Source organism: Myotis yumanensis, unplaced genomic scaffold, assembly GCF_028538775.1.
Source record: "Myotis yumanensis isolate MYYU_CA2020_CCGP unplaced genomic scaffold, mMyoYum1.0.hap1 SCAF_2, whole genome shotgun sequence".
In the NCBI taxonomy this organism is placed as follows: domain Eukaryota; kingdom Metazoa; phylum Chordata; class Mammalia; order Chiroptera; family Vespertilionidae; genus Myotis; species Myotis yumanensis.
Window position 1 is genome coordinate 49,453,744 of NW_027223753.1, and position 19,393 is coordinate 49,473,136.

General features: G+C 42.6%; 1 protein-coding gene across 3 annotated transcripts in view; it reads right to left on the minus strand.

Annotated features, from left to right (window-relative positions):
• Positions 1-13,672, minus strand: part of WLS (Wnt ligand secretion mediator) — a 104,707-nt gene extending 91,035 nt beyond the window's left edge. For 2 of the 3 annotated variants that reach the window (XM_070405351.1, XM_070405352.1), the window contains exon 1: positions 13,327-13,522. In XM_070405351.1, coding sequence (XP_070261452.1) covers positions 13,327-13,432 — 106 coding nt within the window. In that variant the 5' untranslated portion in view covers positions 13,433-13,522. Of the gene's footprint in view, positions 1-13,326 lie in introns of all 3 variants that reach the window. The other variant, XM_070405354.1, reaches the window with a different exon arrangement.
• Positions 13,673-19,393: the final 5,721 nt, after the last annotated feature.

A 19,393-nucleotide genomic window follows, 5' to 3' on the forward strand; every position in this document is an offset into this window, starting at 1 on the left:
CACCTTTCTTTTAAGTCCCTATTTTCTCTCCAACAGCACCCCCACCCCTCCCCTTACTCTATGCCATCTCTGAGTCCGCCCCTCCTCTCCTGGCCCAAACATTCCCACCTCTAGCTCAAAGGTCTGACTAAGAGAAGTCCAAGATCAGCTTTTGCGTGACTGTCTCCTTGGCTTTTGCTTCTATCCCTTCCAGCTTACATCTGCTTCTTAAATCTCCACCCGCATCTCCACCGGCTCCACTAGAAAGTCAACAGGCCCAGGTGCACACCCAGGTGCACACTCAGCACAGCATGTTTCAGCACTGCTCAGGAACCTGGAGAAATATGTAGATATGTTCATGCCCACCGTCCAGATGCACAAACTGAACACAATGGAATGCAGAGGTGGGTGGTTATTGGAACGCATTATGCGTTCTGGTCAAGGGCAGTTATAAAAGCTGGCATCATAAACACATTACTGAGCTCCAAGAAGAACTGTAAATACCTCTACAACATTCTTCCAAGAGAAAGTTTCAAAGGTGAATTTTTCATCTTCAAAAATTTACAGAAAATTAAGCAAACTATGTGGTCTTTAAAGAGCCCCTAAAAAACACATGGAGGGAGAATAAACATTTATTTATTAAAGACAATAAATCACAAAATTTCCATCAACTGTCAACATTCTCATTTGAATATCCAAATTTGGAAATATATATAGTACTAATCTATGTTCCCTTCTTCCCAGACAGTATGTACAACCAGTCACAGTCAACTCTTGGCCTTTATGGCTAAGTAAAGACCAAATATGTAGATCGGACATAATAGTAATCAGCATAACAGTAGGCATAGGCAAGGAAACACTTCATTAGTTGTCTTGGTTCTAATCTTACTCTCTCACTGTGATTTCTCTGGGTCTTAGTTTCCACAATATAATAGGAGAAGGTCCCTTTCTAAAACTCCAAAAATTGCATGTTTTTATAAATCTAAGCATGCAAACCATGAAGGTGACACAATCTTTTAAATTCAAGAAAATAATAAGAAACCTCCTCTCATTTAAATTATAAAAGAATAGCCAGGAATATTAACATTACAGATCTTAGGTCAGACCTTAAAGTTGAGGCATTTTAGCTACCTCTAACCTCTGCAATAGGTCCACAAGGCAAGTGCCTAGTAATGCTTCAACCAGTATTACTAGGCACCTACACTGCACTCCCCGATGGTAACCACATAACTAGTGGAGATAAAGGTGAGCACATTAGACCATCCTTGCTCTCATGTAGCTTTAGAGGTGTTATATTTTCATCTTTATTGTTTTTTGAGCACTACAATTTTAGTTAATATTTCAGAGGTGGATAATATTTCATGACAAAAAAAGGTCATCAGTTTTTCTCCTTGAATCTTGACTTTCAAAGGTCTTTATCGTTTAAATTATTATCTAGAAGCAAAAAAAAAAAAAAATCCCCATGGACGATGACTTCAATTTTCTAATGTAAAACAGATTCGCTCAGCAGCTTGTGTGGATGGAATACAGCTCTTCCACGAACCGAGTGATAGCCATTTAAAAGTGTTGCTTCCTGGGTTTATCCATGCTACATAAAGAGCCAGGAATACTGGCCTGGCAATTTAAAAGGCAAAATTTAAGATTCAAAGTAAACCTTGGTGAAAACAATTGCTAATTGGATCAAAATTAGCAATTTTAGCAAAGTTAGCCACTCTAATTCACCAAATGTGTAAAGGACACGATTCTTGAACTGCTGGTTAGCATGGATTATGCCTCATAGAAGGCTATCAAGCAGGGTGGCTGGGTTTCTAATTCTATGTAATCCACTAAGAGGAAGAAACAATCTGCCACAGGCCTAACCAGGTATAGAATGACTAAGAAAACACACAAACTTTAAAAAGTTAATTAGTCATAACTTCTCATTCAGGGAAATGGCCAATATATATTAGTTGGTCTAACACATATGCTCAGGTAACTTATGTTCTCTCATGTAACCCAACAACTTCCCTGTGAGGGAGAAATCTTTTGCTGAGGAAACAGGGGTTCAAGAGATTTAAGTGGTGATCTAGTTTACAAAGCAAGCTTGATAACAAACCAGATCCCACCCATCAATCTCCATAAAACCGCATGTTAGAAAACCATCAGTTAGACATCTGTCTGCTTTGGTGGAAGGATCAGTAGGTTTTGTCACTGAAAAGGATTATCATATGGAAACTCTTTAGCCAGCACCTAGAATGACTGTTTCCTAGGAATCCTATGAGAAGTCCAAGTCCTCAAAGGCAACTTTCAAAACTACTGTAGCAGCTCTGCTTGCCAGAAGAGTCATTCTCAAGTAAGATGCCCAGAGAGTTCATGGATATTAGTACCCAAGTCCTGACCTACAAATATTATGGCCTCAAATTAATGTCACTTTTGTTTAAATCCCAACTATACTGCTCATCCTTCTCCCAAAGTATATTTTCTCTCTCTTTTTGAAAAAAACAGGTGGATGGCGTAGGGGAGCAGGGGGATGGGGGAATTCTTCTGATGTTTATTTTAAAAAGGAAACAAATGCTAATTGAAAGGTAACCTTAGTATCCTTTTAGCTTAAAAATCTTGGGTATCTACAAATTATCCTGTTTCTTTCTCTTTCATCAACTATTATCCATAAATACCATGTTCTGTTGGAGCAAAACTCTGTTCTGCTTAGACATGTTCAAAGAATGGTGCTGGGGATTTAACGGCTGCTTTCTCAGGGACCTGCAAATTCTGGAAAATCGGGAGGAAAGGTGGCGAAAAGGATGCCTGAGTCACCTGTCACAGCCAAGCCCATAACCCCACCTCACAATTCTGAACAAGTTGATCATATCTAAAAGGAGGTGTGTTCCCTAAGTGATAGCAGGCAGGGGCTAACGCTGGAGCCCTAAGTTTCACACAAGCCAGAACTAGCTGAACAGAAGACAGAAAAGAAAGGAGTGTGGGAACATGTTCTTTCTACATTTGAGGCATTCTGCTTCCGGGCAAGTTACAACCCAACTGGGAGCAGATGAAATATGTAAGAACCCAGAGTCGAAGGAAGAGGGCCTCCAAAAGACCTCCTCTGCCTTGAGAGAGGGCTGGGTTTCATAAATAGGGACCCCAAACTTTTGGTGTGATCGCCAGAAGGCAAACATGTTAAACAGAGTTAAAAGTCAAAATTTATTAGGATTCAATCAGAAGATGCAGAGAAGCACAGTGATTTGTGACTCTGCTTAATTTCAACAAAAAGAAGGGTGGAGGAGGAAGAATTTACAGGGTAATACTTGCACCTCTGGAATCACAAAAATATGCTTGTCAGTCTCAGTGGCATGGAGCCCTCAACACTCAGTTAAGTCCTATTTTGGCAATTTGAAATCTCTGTTTGCAATTGTCCTCAGAGTTGAATAAATGGTAGAGAGGAAGGATGAGGGATTTTGTTGTTTCTTTTGTATGTAAATCAGATTTAAAAATATAGGGCATGTTGCCTCCCTTAAACTCATTATGACTTCAGAATCATGCTTGCCACAAACATCCTCCAAAAGCACAAAAGTTAGTCACAGAATTTTAGTCAAAGGAGCCACAGGTTGAAGTCTTAAGACGAAACCTGAGGATGGGTCTTTGGTTGGATTAGCAAGGGCCACAGTCGTGGGATTTTTTTTTTTTTTAAGTTTTAAATTTACAACATTTTCTTAAGCAAGAGGAAAGGAATGTACCACACCCTCAGCAAGCAAGGCAGGAATTTAGTTTTGCTTTTTAATTCTGTAGTATCCTTTAAAATCCACATCGAACAGCTTATCACAGTACATAATTACATTGCTCCGTAAGAGATTAGCTAAGAAAATAATATTAAGTATACAAAGGCAAGAAGGAGAAGACATTCAAGTTATTGCTATTTTATTTTCAAATAGCAGAAAAATTAATAGAGCTATAAGAACCACAAGTGGGTAGTTTTCTTGAGTTAGGACAGAAATCAAATAATCTTCACGCTGAAACTCAGAAGGTGATATATGTTTGCAGTGCTGACTGGCATTAGAACCTGAGTCCAAGCCATGGCTCTGGCTATAAATCTGTAAACTGAGTCCCTTCCTTTTCCTGCGACTGATTCTTCCTTAAAGGAGGTAGGACAAGATGGTCTACAAGGCCCTTTAATCTTTACACTTTAAAAGTCACAAGCTCCAGGGCTTCCTTTCAGACCAAACTGCACCAAAGTGTGTGGATACAGTCACACAAAAGCTACACTCATAGCAATAAGATCACTTTAGAAGAGAATCAACTAGCAGACCAGCCAATAATGTAGTGATGCTGTGAATGGGGCTACTGAGGAGTGAAATGACCGGCTCATATCACAGAGACCCCAGGTTCCTGGGCATCCTTCCTTCCCCTTCTCTTCCTTTGTCCTCATGTTACCTACCACACTCCTGCATCTCTCTGCTGCCAGGAGTTTCTGTGGCAAATTGTGCCTTAGAAATGGCATAACCAAGCTTTATTAAAATTGTGTATAAAGCAAAAATAACAGATAGACCTTGAGTAAAAGCATGAGGGATTCTCTTAGGCACAAAATGGGCATGCTTTAGGAGAATGATTTAGTCTTATTTACTAGTTTTCTGCAATAATAGCTACTATGTAGAGAAGGCTTATGAGGCATTTAGTTACAGCACGGTAATCAATGCTAGGGAGCAGGATGGAATGACCTGTTTTGTACTTTCAAACCCAAACTGAGTAATGCATTGGGTCATTCCCATTTCTTCAATCTCGATAGATCCATGAACCTGGAGGTGTTTGACAAAGTGATGGTGACTCAAGGAAGAAAAAGAATGCTACATAATAAAAGCCTAATATGCAAATCGACCAAATGAAGGAACGACTGGTGGAATGACGGGTTGCTATGACGTGCACTGACCACAGGAGCTGCCCCCAGCCTTCAGGCCCCAGGCCAGCCAAGGCAGGTGCCAGCAGGCCCCCCTACCCCCTGATCGCCCTGCCGGTTGCCCCACAGAGGGAGGTGACTGGTGGTGGCAGGGGGCGGGGCTGACAAGCGGGCGGCGCCAGGCTGGCCAAGGCAAGTGCCAGCGGGGCCCTCTGTTCACCCCACCGGTCACCTCACAGATCGGCCCTGATTGCTGACCAGGCCTAAGGACCCTACCCATGCACGAATTTCGTGCACTGGGCCTCTAGTAGAAAATAAAAAGCAGCATGATTATGTTCCTCCATATCTAAGAACAGAGAAAGAAAAAAGTAGGAGAGGTGGATATGGAATTAATCAAATAGTTTCAGACAATAGTCCTCTGGGAATCACATCTCTGGTGGGCCTGGTTCAGTGAGATACCCCAATGGGCAGAGTGTCTGCCCACTACATGATGCTGCCTTGAGACCAGGACTCTCTCTTTGGGAGGGGCTCAGCCAGAGCTAAGGTCAGTTAACTGGCTCTCAACCAGCTCTCATGAGCTAAGCCTTATTAATCTGGGGCTTGGAAAAAACTGAGCCAACCATTTACAAACTTGTTACCTTCTTTCTAAAGAAAAATCAAAATGCCTTGCCAAAACAAATGTAATAATTTGGCCTCTTCTTTCAATTACCTCTGCTTTCTTGGAAATGTGTTTTGTGGATAAAGCCTCCGAGTTAACCCAGGGAATTAACCAGAAGTTTAAGAAGGCCCTATAACTCCTGTGGGCCAGTGAAGAAAGAACAACCCTTCACCAGGGAATATTAAAAGAAAGGAGAACATTGTACTTGAAGGCCCAAGATTTAAACAGGCATAGCAGATAGAAACACTAGTTCCTTTTGGGGGTGGGGAGTGGGTGACATCAGAAGTAGGTTTTGGAAATCCAGTTACAAGCTGTGTCCCAGTGATATGGTCTCATATGTTCACAAAGTCTTTAGTTTTTCTTTCCTGAGTCCATATTCTACTCCTATCTCCACTCTCCACACCCACATTCCCTCTCTTATATGCAACAGCTATATTCAGGACTGACTGTGTATGCCAAGTCCAGGCAGCATTCAGGAGATGAATAATTCTGACACGTTTTCAAGTACAACTCTCAGTCACTCTTTGCTGTGTGTAATGATCCCTAAAGTTTAGGGGGTAACTGGGATGCAGTTTTCTCAGGTTCAGCTACCCACCCCCAGCATGATCTACAAGCACCGGTCAACATTTACAATGGCAAGTGTAAGAGGTTAATATGTATTTGAATTGGGATCATTTGTTTCGGAATTAACTAGGTCCATGCTTAGTACCCATGCAGTGATGAGGGTATGTGGTCTGGGAAAAGGGTTGAAACAGGAAAAGGGGAGGCAGCTTTCATCTTCTACTGAATCTGTGTAGAACCAGTATCGTCACACTCCACCCTTTGTTTCCCATGGAAATTGAAGGGCCAGTAGGAGGAGAGTAGCATTAGACTTAAGGCCATGGCTTAGGATTCAGCCAAGGAACATGACTTGACTGCCAGCCCTCTTATTTACTATCTCTGAAACCTCTGAAAAGTTCCTTAAATGTGCCTCAGATTCATCTGAAAACTGGAGAATGTACCAGCTTCTCTAGGATGTTATGATTATTAAATAAATCTATACACATAAAATGCTTTCCATAGTCAGCGAGTAAATCCTCACACAGCAACATATCACAATAAGCCATATCTTCCACTACTGGTTGGATGACAATCTGATTATTGCGTTTGCTCCTCTATGAGATTTAGAGGTGTGGGGAGTGGGAGGGAGAGAGTAGTAAAAAGCTAAAGAATCTTAGTATTTCTGTATTCTAAAACATATGAGTTGCTCTTTTCTGTTGTTTAGCAATCCTTTTAGATTAGCCCTATGATGAAAAGGGAAATTGCAAAACATTTCATCAAGTTTGAGAACTTCCATTCCTCAAGCTCCTCTTCTCCACTCTGATCTCCATCCCCATCCAAGCGCTTTCTCTGAGAACTAGCCATACCTGGCTCATTGTCTATTAGACCACCACTACAACAGCTCAGAGAAGGCACAAAAGCTAAATGCAATAGACATGATCATTTCATGTCTTAATGCTCCCCATCTGCCATCATCTCTCAAAGTCTGTCAAAATTGAGTCTATCAGCATTTTTTCCAAAGAACAAAATGTACCTATTCAAGGTGTCAGCATGGAAGTCTCTGGTTTGAAATGCCCTCATTATTATGTATGGGTGTGAATATAAACAAAAAATATCCTTTGGGGAATAGAATTTTCAGTAGGAGGCTCTTCTTTCAATTGCTCTACCATCACTGCCAAGTCACACCCTCTAAAATCCTCTCCAACCTCAGTTGACTCCTTCTCTCCTCTTCCTTTGAAGTCCAGATCTACATAACTATATTAATATGTTAAAACCACTAACTAGAGAAAACCAAATCGAGTAATCTACCTTAAAGTAGCAGAGCTCAAGCACATTATGGTTAATGAACTTGGCTGCTCAGGCAGTGGATGATTCATACAATTATGGAGACTGGTTAGAACTTGTAAGACATTGGTTGGACTGGCAATATCAAAAGGTGTCCTCCCTTAGCCTTGGCAAGGACACTCTTCTGCTATGCGGTACAGCTGGACTCCATTTCATTTGTCATAGTTTTTGAAATATTTTCCTTTTTACATGTTACCCAATGATTACAAATGTGAAATTAGTTGTCTTTTTATTTTACAAAAATTTTTGAAGTTGCATAGTGCTCCTACAAACCACATTAGATACTGTAATAGTTAACTCATCACATGTCTTTCTATATTCAAACCGTTTTTATTCTGTCCCTGAAGTCAAGACTTTGGGAAGTGGAGGCAGGATAACCTAATAGTTGAGAATTCTGGCTCTATTGTCAGATTGCCTGGAGCCCCAGCTTTGACCCTGATTAGTTACTAGTAGGTTATCTTGAGCACTTTTACTAGGCCTTTCTACATCTCAGTTTATGCGCTAACTGGGTACAACAGTACCAATTTGGCAAGGCTTTACATGGGTTAAATTAGATAATGTCTGACACACTGTGCACATTTAACATATATTAAACATTACTTAGAGTATTTTATTAATACATTTTAAGATGAAATATTAATATAATTATTTGATGGTATAATTAATAGGGCTTCTAATTTCAGATGTTCTCAAATTCCCAGTAATGAGTGAGAATTATTTTGATACTGGAGGCCTTATCATAGGAAATCTTTCGCTGATGAACTTGTATTTAGAGGGGCTCTTTTCTACCTCTGGATTCCCTAGGTTACTTGGGTTTCAAGTCCCCACTTTCCTAACCCCCAGTCAGCATTGCAGCCCTATTTTGGGCACACAGTAGGCTCTAAGCAATATTTTGCACATTAGGCAGGTGACACACATGAGCACTAAGCTAAGGACCTTCATAAAATCTCAAATTCTAACTCTCATTAGAAACACTTTTATGAGGAAGATAAGGTAAGAATATTTTCTCAGTATATATGGATTTTTAAAAATTTTAAAGGCCAAGTGATTGCAAAATTTCAACTAGGTAGGAAAGGCTTTGAGTCTAGATATGGGTTCCAGGCAGCGGCCTTGAACACCTTACAAAGCCACACGTCGCACTATTATCTGAAGGAAATATTTCTCACCTTTAATAGGGAAATGGGAAAGTTCCAGTAGAAAGCGAGACAGGCTTCTCTGAACAGTCAGATGAAAGCATGACTAGAGATTGCACAAGCATGATTTTGTTGCAATAACCAAGTAGGTAGTTTAGCTTTCTTAAGTCAATAATGTAATTTCAATTACAAAAATTTTTGAAGTTGCAGAGTGCTCCTATAAACCACAGTAGATACTCTAGTAGTTAACAAAGAGGGGAAAAGGACATTATTTAGTCAAATACAAAATTTTATAAACTAAAAGGGAGAATCAAATACAGAAAAATGTGGGCTAACATTTACCAAAGGCCAAATAATTAGTTCTTTTCAAGATTCTCACCAGATAGAGAAACACTGCAGGATTAAAAGCGCTGCATTATTAACATATGCTGAAATAAAATAAATACCACAACAAGCTTAAAACCTAATGTATTGGGAAACAAACTCTTATGTACTCTGCATAACTGTAATTGTATTTAATTTCTTAAAATCCTGTAACTTCTAAATAAATGAGTCACAAAAACAAAAACTCACGAGAATAAACCACAATCAAGACCACCAATAGTTCCCTCTTAAACAGTAATAGCACAATAGTATTGGCTATATCATTGAAAGGTAGTACATAAGTCCATGTAAAAATTAAGAAAACTGATTATATATATGCATACACACATAAATATACACCCACACATATATACATATATATACACACATAATAGTCTCAGCATTAATATGCTCACATAAATGAGCTTTTGAAAGAGCAATCCTTCCTAAAGAAACAATTTTTGGTAATTTGTTGATACTTATTTGTAGTTTAAGTCTGAAATATTCTCATTTCTGTGTATGCTTAAAGCAATGAAATAATTTTCTATTCATCCAGTCCTCATCTCCATACTCTTAACAGTTTTAGAACAGGTGGGAACAGTGACCTGCTTTTTCAACCATTATATCCCCCAGACATGACTAATTAGAAGCTGAGCAAATTACACATAATGGGCCAGGGATTCAAGTTCACGATTTTTAGTGGCTGCACTCCTGTTTCAGGGCACATGGTTTTCTCCCCACCCCCTTCACCCCTGCAGCTGCCTGTCTTTCCATGAAATCAAAGGAAATTTATTTTAAAAAAATTTTCTGCAGGCTTATTTTTAAGGAGGATAAAGATTAAGCTATGTCTTTAAAATTTTTTATTTTACTTCAGGGGGTTCTTAAATTTTTAAATGAGTTCTAAACACTAAAGAAGGTAGACACTTAAACCTTTTCAATACATAAGAAGACAAGGAAAGATTTTATAATGGCTCAGTTTTTACAAAAGCATAGCATAATTTAGTGAATTTTTAAATACCCCAAATTCTGCCACATACATATTGCTTTCCAGAGCCTTTTTGCAAAATCCCATTGAAGATTTAGCAGTACACAGACACTGGCACAAGAAAAAATAAATAAATAAGTGCACACACCCGAACACACATACAAACTTGGGGCACGGGAGTGTTTAAGCTGGCTAAACAAAACCCAATCTCTATTTGCTTTTTTATTTAATGTTTAAAGTTACCCCATCAATTTTAGAAGGCTGCAATCAAAACCAGTCTAAATGCCTCAAAGTACGGAAAAATTCATACAATTTTGTAACTGGAAGAATCCTTAAACTCATTAACCTAACAATGAGGAAACTGAAGCCTGTTGGTTAATTGATTTGCCTGGTCACTTTGGGATGTATGGCTTGCCATTGTTGTTTTAGGTGTTTGTTTTTGTTTTGTGTATATGTGTATGTAGTACTTATATCCTGATAACCAGGAGCTTTGCCATTCGGATCCTCCTCTTTCTAAGTCGCAATGTTTCCTTTCATCTGGGACAATAGTGATCAAAAAGGAACATATATTATGGCCAATTCATTGCTAAAATTTCACATTTTCCCTTGGCCTCTGAGGATTAGATAGACACGTCCCACCCAGGACACCTGACTTCTAACATCAGTGGAACTGAGAAGTGAGGTTCTTTGCTCAGTGGGGAGAGTGAGAAGGAAGTTTGTGAACTTTGCTTTCCAGCCTACAAACTGCTCCTTCATGTATTGATTCCACAGGCCCACTTTGTTGAAGTTCTATTCTCCGATTGGTTTCCCCTGCTTTCCAATTTAGGGAAGTTTGGTGGAAAAACATATTTACCATTTGTTGATATTTATTTCCCATGTTTGGATCTTGTAGTAGACCCAATTTCCTAGATTTCTTTAGCAGTAATAAATAAGTAACTAGCTAACTAAATAAATAAAATCTCTAAATGGACGAGAAAAAGGCTAAGTCGCTGTTCAAAGTATTTAACATGGACTGGATCTGATCATTTTAGTCTTCCAGCCAGAACTGGGGACATAGCTGTGACAACTGAGGAAGGAAGGAAGCTAAACAGTGAACTCACAACAATTTCCCCCAAGAAGTGTTAAACATAATTATTTTCTTTTTCAGGGAAAGTTGGAGAGAAAGCCATTTATTTGTTGAAGAGAATCTAATTAGAGTTAGAACCTACCACTAACTTTTTGAGACTGTTACCAAGTATGGTCACTAACCAAGTTCTCTGGGGAAAACAGCCCTTGGCCCCACTGATCTAGACAAACCCCTCTTTGAATGTGCAACTGTTCCGATTCTACTGCAACTTTAATGTCCAGCCGTCACCCACCAGTGTCCTGGAACCATCTCCCTGGTCCTAAGACTCCAGAAACTATGCTAATTCCATCAGCCCTCAGAAACCTAAAACAGTGGGTGATGGGCTCTTCAAGGTTAGTATCAGCTTTAGAAAAAGAAACGTGCACCAACAAACACCAGGCAACTACGTGTAATGGTTCACTGCCTGTGCAAAAACCTCAAAGAGGATGAAGGTCAGACAGGGATAATAGGCCAATTTAATTCTGAAAGCACAAGGTGCAAGAAATTTTAATTATGGTCTGCCACTGAAATCACACAAGATCCAATGGCATCTAACTGCAACTGCTCATCAAGGGAGACAAGAGGTGTAATTGTAACCGCTGCATAATCGCTGTGAGGGCACAGGGAAAGGCTGCCTTCAGCTCCCAGCAGAGAATGTATTAAGAGCCTCGAAAAATCCAATACAAGGAAACAGAGAGATTGCACATAGCTAAACAGGAGCTCATAACAGGAAAGCTCAACGAGAGAGAGAGAGAGAGAGAGAGAGAGAGAGAGAGAGAGAGAGATTGTGTGTGTGTGTGTGTGTGTGTGTGTGTTTGGGGGAAGGGGTGTTCCAAGAATAACAAGATTAAGCTGTTTGGCCCAAATTGAAAATACGAGCTTGGAAAACTCTGAACCCCTTTCTGCTTACATACAGCGAGAAAGGTATGATCTCCTCCAGCAATTTCTCTCCTCAGTGAAGCTTTGCCCGCGCCCCTTTGTTTAAACAATTATCTTGGATGTTACAGTGATTTACAGAACCAGACTCCCTTTGATTTGTTCCCATCAAACCCAGGTATGGAGACAAAACGCCAAGCATACGACTCAAAGCGCCCGAGCTCTCATTCCCAAGACGACTACGACGCCAGTTCTGTGCAGACTCTTGGCAAAGGGAAGCGGGGAGAAAGCCCCTCCGTGAACTTCCCACTCCACAAAGTTTTACAAATCCCAGAAGGGAGCAAAATCTCCCATCCGCGCAGGCTGCAAAGTTGGCGCGGAAGTTTGTGCCGGGATGTCCTAAATCTCGTGGGGGAAGAGGACAGGAGAGTGTGGAGAGGCCGGAAGATGAATGAAGACGAAGAAACAGCAAAAGAAAAAAAGGGGGGGGGGTAGTTTTTCGAGTGGAAGGTCCTTGAGACCTTCTTCTTCAGCCGGAAGCCTCTTTGGCTCTGAGAGGTCCGGGCTGCGCGCACCGGGAGAGGTCCCCGGGGGCGGGCGCCTTCGTCGCCGGGGCCCGGGGAGCTGTCACCTGCGCGGGGCTGCGGCGGTGAGCTTCCCACCCGCCAAGGTGGGACCGCGGGCTGCAGACTCCCCCGCTCTCGGGGCTCTGAGAAGTGGGGGAGGGCAGATTCGAAAGAGGGCGCCGGGCCAAAAGCAACACCTTTCGGATACGCGGTTCCCCTCCGACCTCTCCAACTTCCACCGGCGCCAGCCAAGGACTTTCTCCCACCGCACCCCACCCCATCCTGCCTCCCTGCCCGCGCTCGGACCTTCTGACTGCAACGGTGGAGGGCGGGAGAGGGTGCGGCGAGGGAGCAGAGGGGGCGGAGGTAGGGACCCAAAATACAAACGCTCACCCCCCTGGCTGCGAAGACCAAATGCATTTCCACAGGCAACCAGCACAACCCTGTAACTGGGCTCCGGGTTTGCACGGGGCGCAGTTCCCCGACTCTTCTGTTGTTCCTAATAAAGTCTATTACGCTGCCCTCCGCAGCTGAATGGGAGGGGAAGGAGGGGAAAGGGGGGGGGAGCGCGGGAAAAAGCGGGGGTGGGGGGAGCAGCAATCAATTTTGTAACCCAGCGCTTCCTCCCGCGATCCGTCGCCATGCTTAAGATTCCCACCCCCGCCGCCCCCCTCCTTCCTTTCAAGTGGATACTGAAACTAGGCCAAAACTTTTTCCCCTCCTTTTCTCTTAGCCACTAGACTGGATTGTGCCCCACGGAGCCCCATGGAGCTCTGCTTTCTTAAGCACAATAGCCGGACTAATTAGATCATAGAAGCAAGACAGTGATACTGTAACAAGTAGCCCGAGAGGCAAAGAGGGAAGGGGCCCGAAAAGAGAGAAAGGGGGAAAAGTTTGCAGCTCTGGCACTTACCAATCAAGCCTCCCACCAGAAAGGCGATGATTTGGAACACGAGCAGAATCCCACCAACAATGCACAGCTTCTTGGTGCTCATATTTTCTATAATTGCCCCAGCCATTTTTGCGCCCCCCTTTTTCCTTTTCTTTTGGAAATAAAATGTTTTAGGGTGTGCTTTTGCTCCCTCTCCTCTCACGCTCCCCCCCCCCCCCCCCCCGCCTCCCTCGCCTCCTTTCTGGGCGCTGCAAAACTTCAGGGGTGCGGGATCGCGGCGAGGATGGGACCGGGACGGTAGGCGCCCGCACGGATTCCCCCGGCGCAGCCGCTCGCGCTCCCCCAATGCCCGGAGCTGTGATTGTGGCCGCTCCGCCGCCTGTGGACGCTTAAAGGAGCAGGGAAGCGGATCACATGACACCGCCTCCCTCCCTTTCTTCCTCCCTCCCTCTCGCGCTTCCTCCCTCCCTCCCTACCTCCCTCTCTTCCTCACCCCCTTGCCCGCCTGTGCGGGGCTCGGAGCTCCCGAGTCAGGCCGGCAGCTTGTCCCGCCCCGGGCCGGTGTCGTTTGGGGGTTGATGTTGCTGTTAAGTGGGTTCCCCCTACCCCGCCTCTTACACGCTTTCTTGTCTGGTGCGAGATTTAAACCACTCGTGGATAGCTTTGCAGACCTTTAACTAAGGCGTTGACTTTAGGAAATGGTCCCCACCCCCCAACTGCTAGAACTCTCTTTAGGAAAGAGGAGGAGAATTTTTTTTTTAAAGGGACCCCAACAATGTTTAAGTCAAAGAACAGAGATGTGGAATAATGTCTCGTCTCGACTCCCTAATGCCTGAGCCCAGCCTTGGTTATTAGGCACATACCCAGCTAAATTCCACACACACTCCCCCGCCCCCCACGGCACCCCTTGAGGAACCCTGTGCTCCAGCCAAATCAGACCGCTGTTCCTTGCATGACACCCCACTCCCTGTGTTTCCAGAGCCTTGACCCTAGTTCTTGCGTTTAAAAAAAAAATTGTTTTTTAAAGTCCATCAGAGTTTTAATCCTTTAAAAATCAACTCGCCTGAAGAACCTTGCTAATTTTCCAAACCATCTTTGTAACATCCCCGGGAACTGAGCCCCTACAGTTCCTGTTTACATTCTTAGCTCCTATTGTAAAGGACTTGTAAGGGCGTTTGTCTCCACCGCGGAGCCTAAACTCCTGGGGGATAGGGACCGAGTTTTATTCATCTTTGCACCCCCCGTGGTGCCTAACAAAATTCTAGCTCTAGTAGGTCTTCCATAAACTTTTGTGGCCTGAATAAATCAGTGAATGTGAAAAAAGCCCACCGTTTGCATTTCAAAAGCCTAAAAGAGACATTTGATTTAGATGGTACACATATTAAATTGCAATGTTTGTTCTCTCTTAGTGAGGATATACTTATGCTTATACTTCACCTGGAGGGGGGAACAGAGAGTGGGACACAAGAGATTTCCTGCTCTATGGAGAATAAATTTCTGGGCCTGGTTTTTCTGTGTTTCATAAACTGGTTACTTGGCCAGCACAACACACATTTCCCAATAGACCCTGGGTCTGGTAACCTCTCCTCTCCACTCTCACACATGCAGGGTTTCCACCACCCACCACCGCTTACACACCTGATTTCTTGCCCCTCTCCTCCAGCGACACCCTCTTTAAGCCAAGGGAACATGGAAAGTCCTGTCTCCTTCTTTACTCTGCTCCTGAACTTGTATTGCCCTTCCAGAAGATGCCATGCAGCTTACACATCATAGAGGTGCTCATTTCTAAAGTTCAAGTAGATACTTCTTGCTGAACTGGTATCAAACTTTATGGATATAAAACTACACTAACAACCTGAACAGTTCTGGGATATGTTTGCTCTTTATGCCTTCTTCCCCTAACCAGCAGTCACTCACTGAGCCCTTAACCCTTTCCACGCTCTCTTTTCTCAGCACTGGAGGCTAGATACCAAGATGTGAAGACACTTGTCCTTGTCGTGGCACCTAGACTCCTCAGTCTAGCTGGTAGCCACTGAGTAGTGATGAACAACCTTAACCGTGGAGGACATCAGATCAGACAGGAAGAAGCAGGAGGAATTCTTGTCAACATTCATGGTCAGAGTGTTTGGTGCCCAAACATAGATAGACCAGTGCGGCCTATTTGCCTTCCTTCTTTGCTTTTGCCTTCCTTCTTTGCCTTTTCAGACACTTTTTTTTTTTTTTTTCCTGACAGGAGTAAGTTCCAGAGCATCATAAATAGAAAGAATGTTCTTTTCTTGCTATTATACTCTACATTATGTGTTCTCATCTCAGCAAGCTGCCAACTTCCATATATTTAAATGATAATGATGCCTTAGGGTTAGAATTTCTCTTTTTTTTTTAACACAAGGGGATATTTTTTAGTAAAGTTGATAGGATTCAATATTAAGATTTACTCTTCATTTGATTCTACTTTTCACTATTAAGGAAGAAAGAAATGGTGTTCCATGCACCTCAAATATGAATTGGATCTATAAGAAATTCTTGGTGAGCTGAATTGGTTTATTTGTTGAAGATTAGTGAGTTCCCCAACTCACTTTTCTATGAACGGCTACAACACCCCTCCATCCTCTTGGCTCCCAAATGTAGGTCTTCAGAGTAACTGACCTAATTCTCCAAGGTCTGGAAATGAAAGGCTTGGAATAAAACACTGGTTCCCCACCAAGGTGATACTCTGTTTTGAAAGGGCACTTATTATTTAACATTTTAATTTTAAAAAGAGATATTTCTCATTGCTAACCTATGCTTCTAACTTGTATGAGATTACCCTATTGCCAACTGAGTGAGGGCAGACACACCTAGCATTAATAACCATGAACAGCTTTTTTTAAAATTACAGTTTCCATTATGTCTTTTTAAACATTAAAACTGACTGTTGGATTCTTAATTTCCAAGTAGGAAAGAGCATGAGCGTTTGAGTTGGCTGCATCTGGGGTGGAGCCTAACTCTCAGCTCTGACCTTTGCTATATGTGATCCGGGGCACCTACTTTCTCCACGGCTCAGTTTTCTGATCTGTAAAGTGGAGATAATAATAGTACCTAACTCATGGTGTTCTTGCAAGATATTATTAACTAATAGCTAGCTCGTGGTGTTCTTGCAAGATATTATTAATTATTATAATTAGGAACCCTTAAGGGAAATCAATAATCATGTGTAAAAAACTAGTAAAAAAAATGATCATTCATTGGTTCTTTCTCAGCTCTAAAATTTTATCATGCTATAATTATTTTTTGAATCATATTTCAGGAGCAGTCTAAGTAATTAACTGACAAGGACGCTGATAAGGCACTCGGTGAACTTTAAACATAGAAACATTCTAAAAACTGCTCCCAACCACCAGTAACTGCAACTCCTGTCCCCCACCTCCGTTCCCCATTCCTGTATAGCATTTACTAGCACGTCTATCCTGGGCTGTAGTTTGCACCTACATCTGCATATGTGCCCTGTTGTCACCCCTGGCTTGCAAACTCCTTAAGAGCAAGGAGAATATGACCCGAGCCTTTGTCTCTCTCGCAGCCCCAGCACAACACCTTGCACAGAGAGGGCTCATTTCCTGGAGTTGAGAAAGCCCCCTTTGGAAGCCAAAGGCAGCATATCATTATCATCATCGCAGTACATGTAATGTAGAGATCTAAGAGAATTGCATATACCTCCTCAAACACCTAATTTACTTCCCGGAGGGACCTAACGAGAGTAATAATCTCACTGGGAGGCTTCTCATTCTCATAAATAGCTTTTATCCATAAATGGCATCCCTGTGTCTCCTTCAGTGTTGGTATTTTCTCGTAGTTAGTGTCTGTGAATGTGAGCAGGCACTTTGGGTTCACACTCTATTATTCAGTGTCGCTTTTCCCTTCTCTCTCTCTCTCTCTCGCTCTCTCTCTCTCTCTCTCTCTCTCTCTCGATATGAAAGAATATATATATATATACATTCACAACTTTTTTTAAATGTGTTTTTTTTTTAAGGAACCACCCTTCCCATTTCTCTCTATGAGCTCCTTTGTCTTGTTTTATATGTACCTTTTCTAGTACCTCCTTTTGCACACTAACCTGAATAGTAACTATTCAGAACCCAGAGCTGGGAAGACTGTTACTTTCAATCTGATCTTTAGATGAAACTGTTTCATAAACATCCCACCACCTTCTCCCATTTTACACATCAGCACCCACCCTGAATAAACTCCATTTCACCTTTTCTTTTACGTTTCACGCATTAGGCTTATTCAGTCACTGCTTTAAGTCTTACTAGCTGTATATATAAATCTGAGAATATTACTTACCTTTTTGAGACTTACCTTTCTCATTTCTTTTTTTTTAAAGGATGCTAATACCAACCCCTTAAATTGTGGTGAACATTTTTTTACAAATAATGTTACAAAGTGACTAGCATAGAGCCTGACAAGTGGGCTCTCAGCAAATGTTTCCTGTGTTATAAGCGGGGAGGGGTTCTGTTCTCAAATAGCAAAACAGCATAACAAAGCAAAGAACTATAATCCCCCCTAATCATTGTTTCTTATGAAGTTGCCTTTTGAACCCAGGCAACTTGGAAGGGGAAGGTAAAAATCTTGATCGGTTTCCAGAGGCCTCTTGTGGGAGGCAGCTGACAGCTTGAAGTAGCCAGCCAGCCTCCTGCTGTTTTCCAGACTTGAAAGAGGCTGCAGCAGAGAGCTGGGATGCCTCCAGTGTCTACCTCTGAGATGGCATGTGCTCAGTTTCTGGAGCAGGGGTCAGAGAAAGGGTCCTTTATCTGCCAGTTTCCCTAACATAAACCTAGTGGGGTCTGAGCTGGCTGATCCCCCTCCCCATGCCCTCTTGACTGCTCTCCCTCCCCGTCTCACCTTGTACTTTGACATGCTCATAAGCTCCTCTCCATCTGCTCCTCCCCATGGAGAATGGCGGTGGGAGGAAAGCCTGAACAGGCCAAGCAACACCTGCCCTGGACAGCGATCCTGTGATATGTAGACAGCAACCAACACTGAGGCACAGAGTCAGCAGAGAAATTGTGTTGAATGAATGAATGAATGAATGAACACATTCCAGTCTCTGGCTATCCAGGGGTTCAGGAAGGCCCCCCCACAAATGGCCAATGTCAAGAAGAAGGACTCAGGCTTCACTCAGCCCTAGACCATCTGGGGTGAGAATAGGCCTTGACTTGGGCCAAAGCCCAATCCTTTCCCCATGCTAACTGTAAAGTAGCTCAGAATCATCACTAAGCAGCTCACCATGATGGGTAATCTCCCTTAAAATCAGCTGCAGGTGCATTATATGTAATGGGGGAAAGTAAAGGTTGTGTGAGGGTAAAATACATGAAAGCCAAGGACCTTTAATATTTCCCCTTTGCATTAGACAAAGGAAACTGCAGTGGCAGGGAGTGCAGAGGGCAGGTCATTCCCCAAACGTCAGATCTAACAGCAGCCTGATACTAATGTCGATAATTATAACAGTAACAACAACAACTTACACTGATTGCTTCCTATGTACCAAGCACTGTACCAAATGACTCATGAAATGCTCTACAAAGTATGTTATCATCATTAATACACACAACAGTCCTATGCAGTAGGTACTCTTTTATCATTTTTTTTTAAAAAGCCAGTTCAGAGAAATTAAGGAATATTCTCTTGATCGCACTGCTAGAAGCCTGGGGAGTTCAGATTCTGTGGTAGATGCAACACATCATTCATTCAATTACCAAATACTGATTGAATGCGTGCGAGTGCCAGGAACTGATCTAGATGCTGGGGAAGAACAGTGGGCCCAACAAAGGCCTTACCCTCATGGAGCCTACGCTAGAAAGCCTACTACAGAGCCTCGGTTCTTACCTCCTTTATGTGAGCTGTGCCCTTCGAACTCAACAAAGAAAGAAACCTGCAGGGCTGTGGAAATGAGTAGAAATCACCTCTTGGCGTGCCCACGGGTCTCCCTCCCGCTTTCCCCAGGAGCTCTCAGGAGACATTCACTCAGAAACTCCTGTTCCTGCCAGTTCTGAGACAGGCACTGTTTTAGTGTTCTCTGGCTGCTCCTTTGTTCATACATTCAACTCTGTTT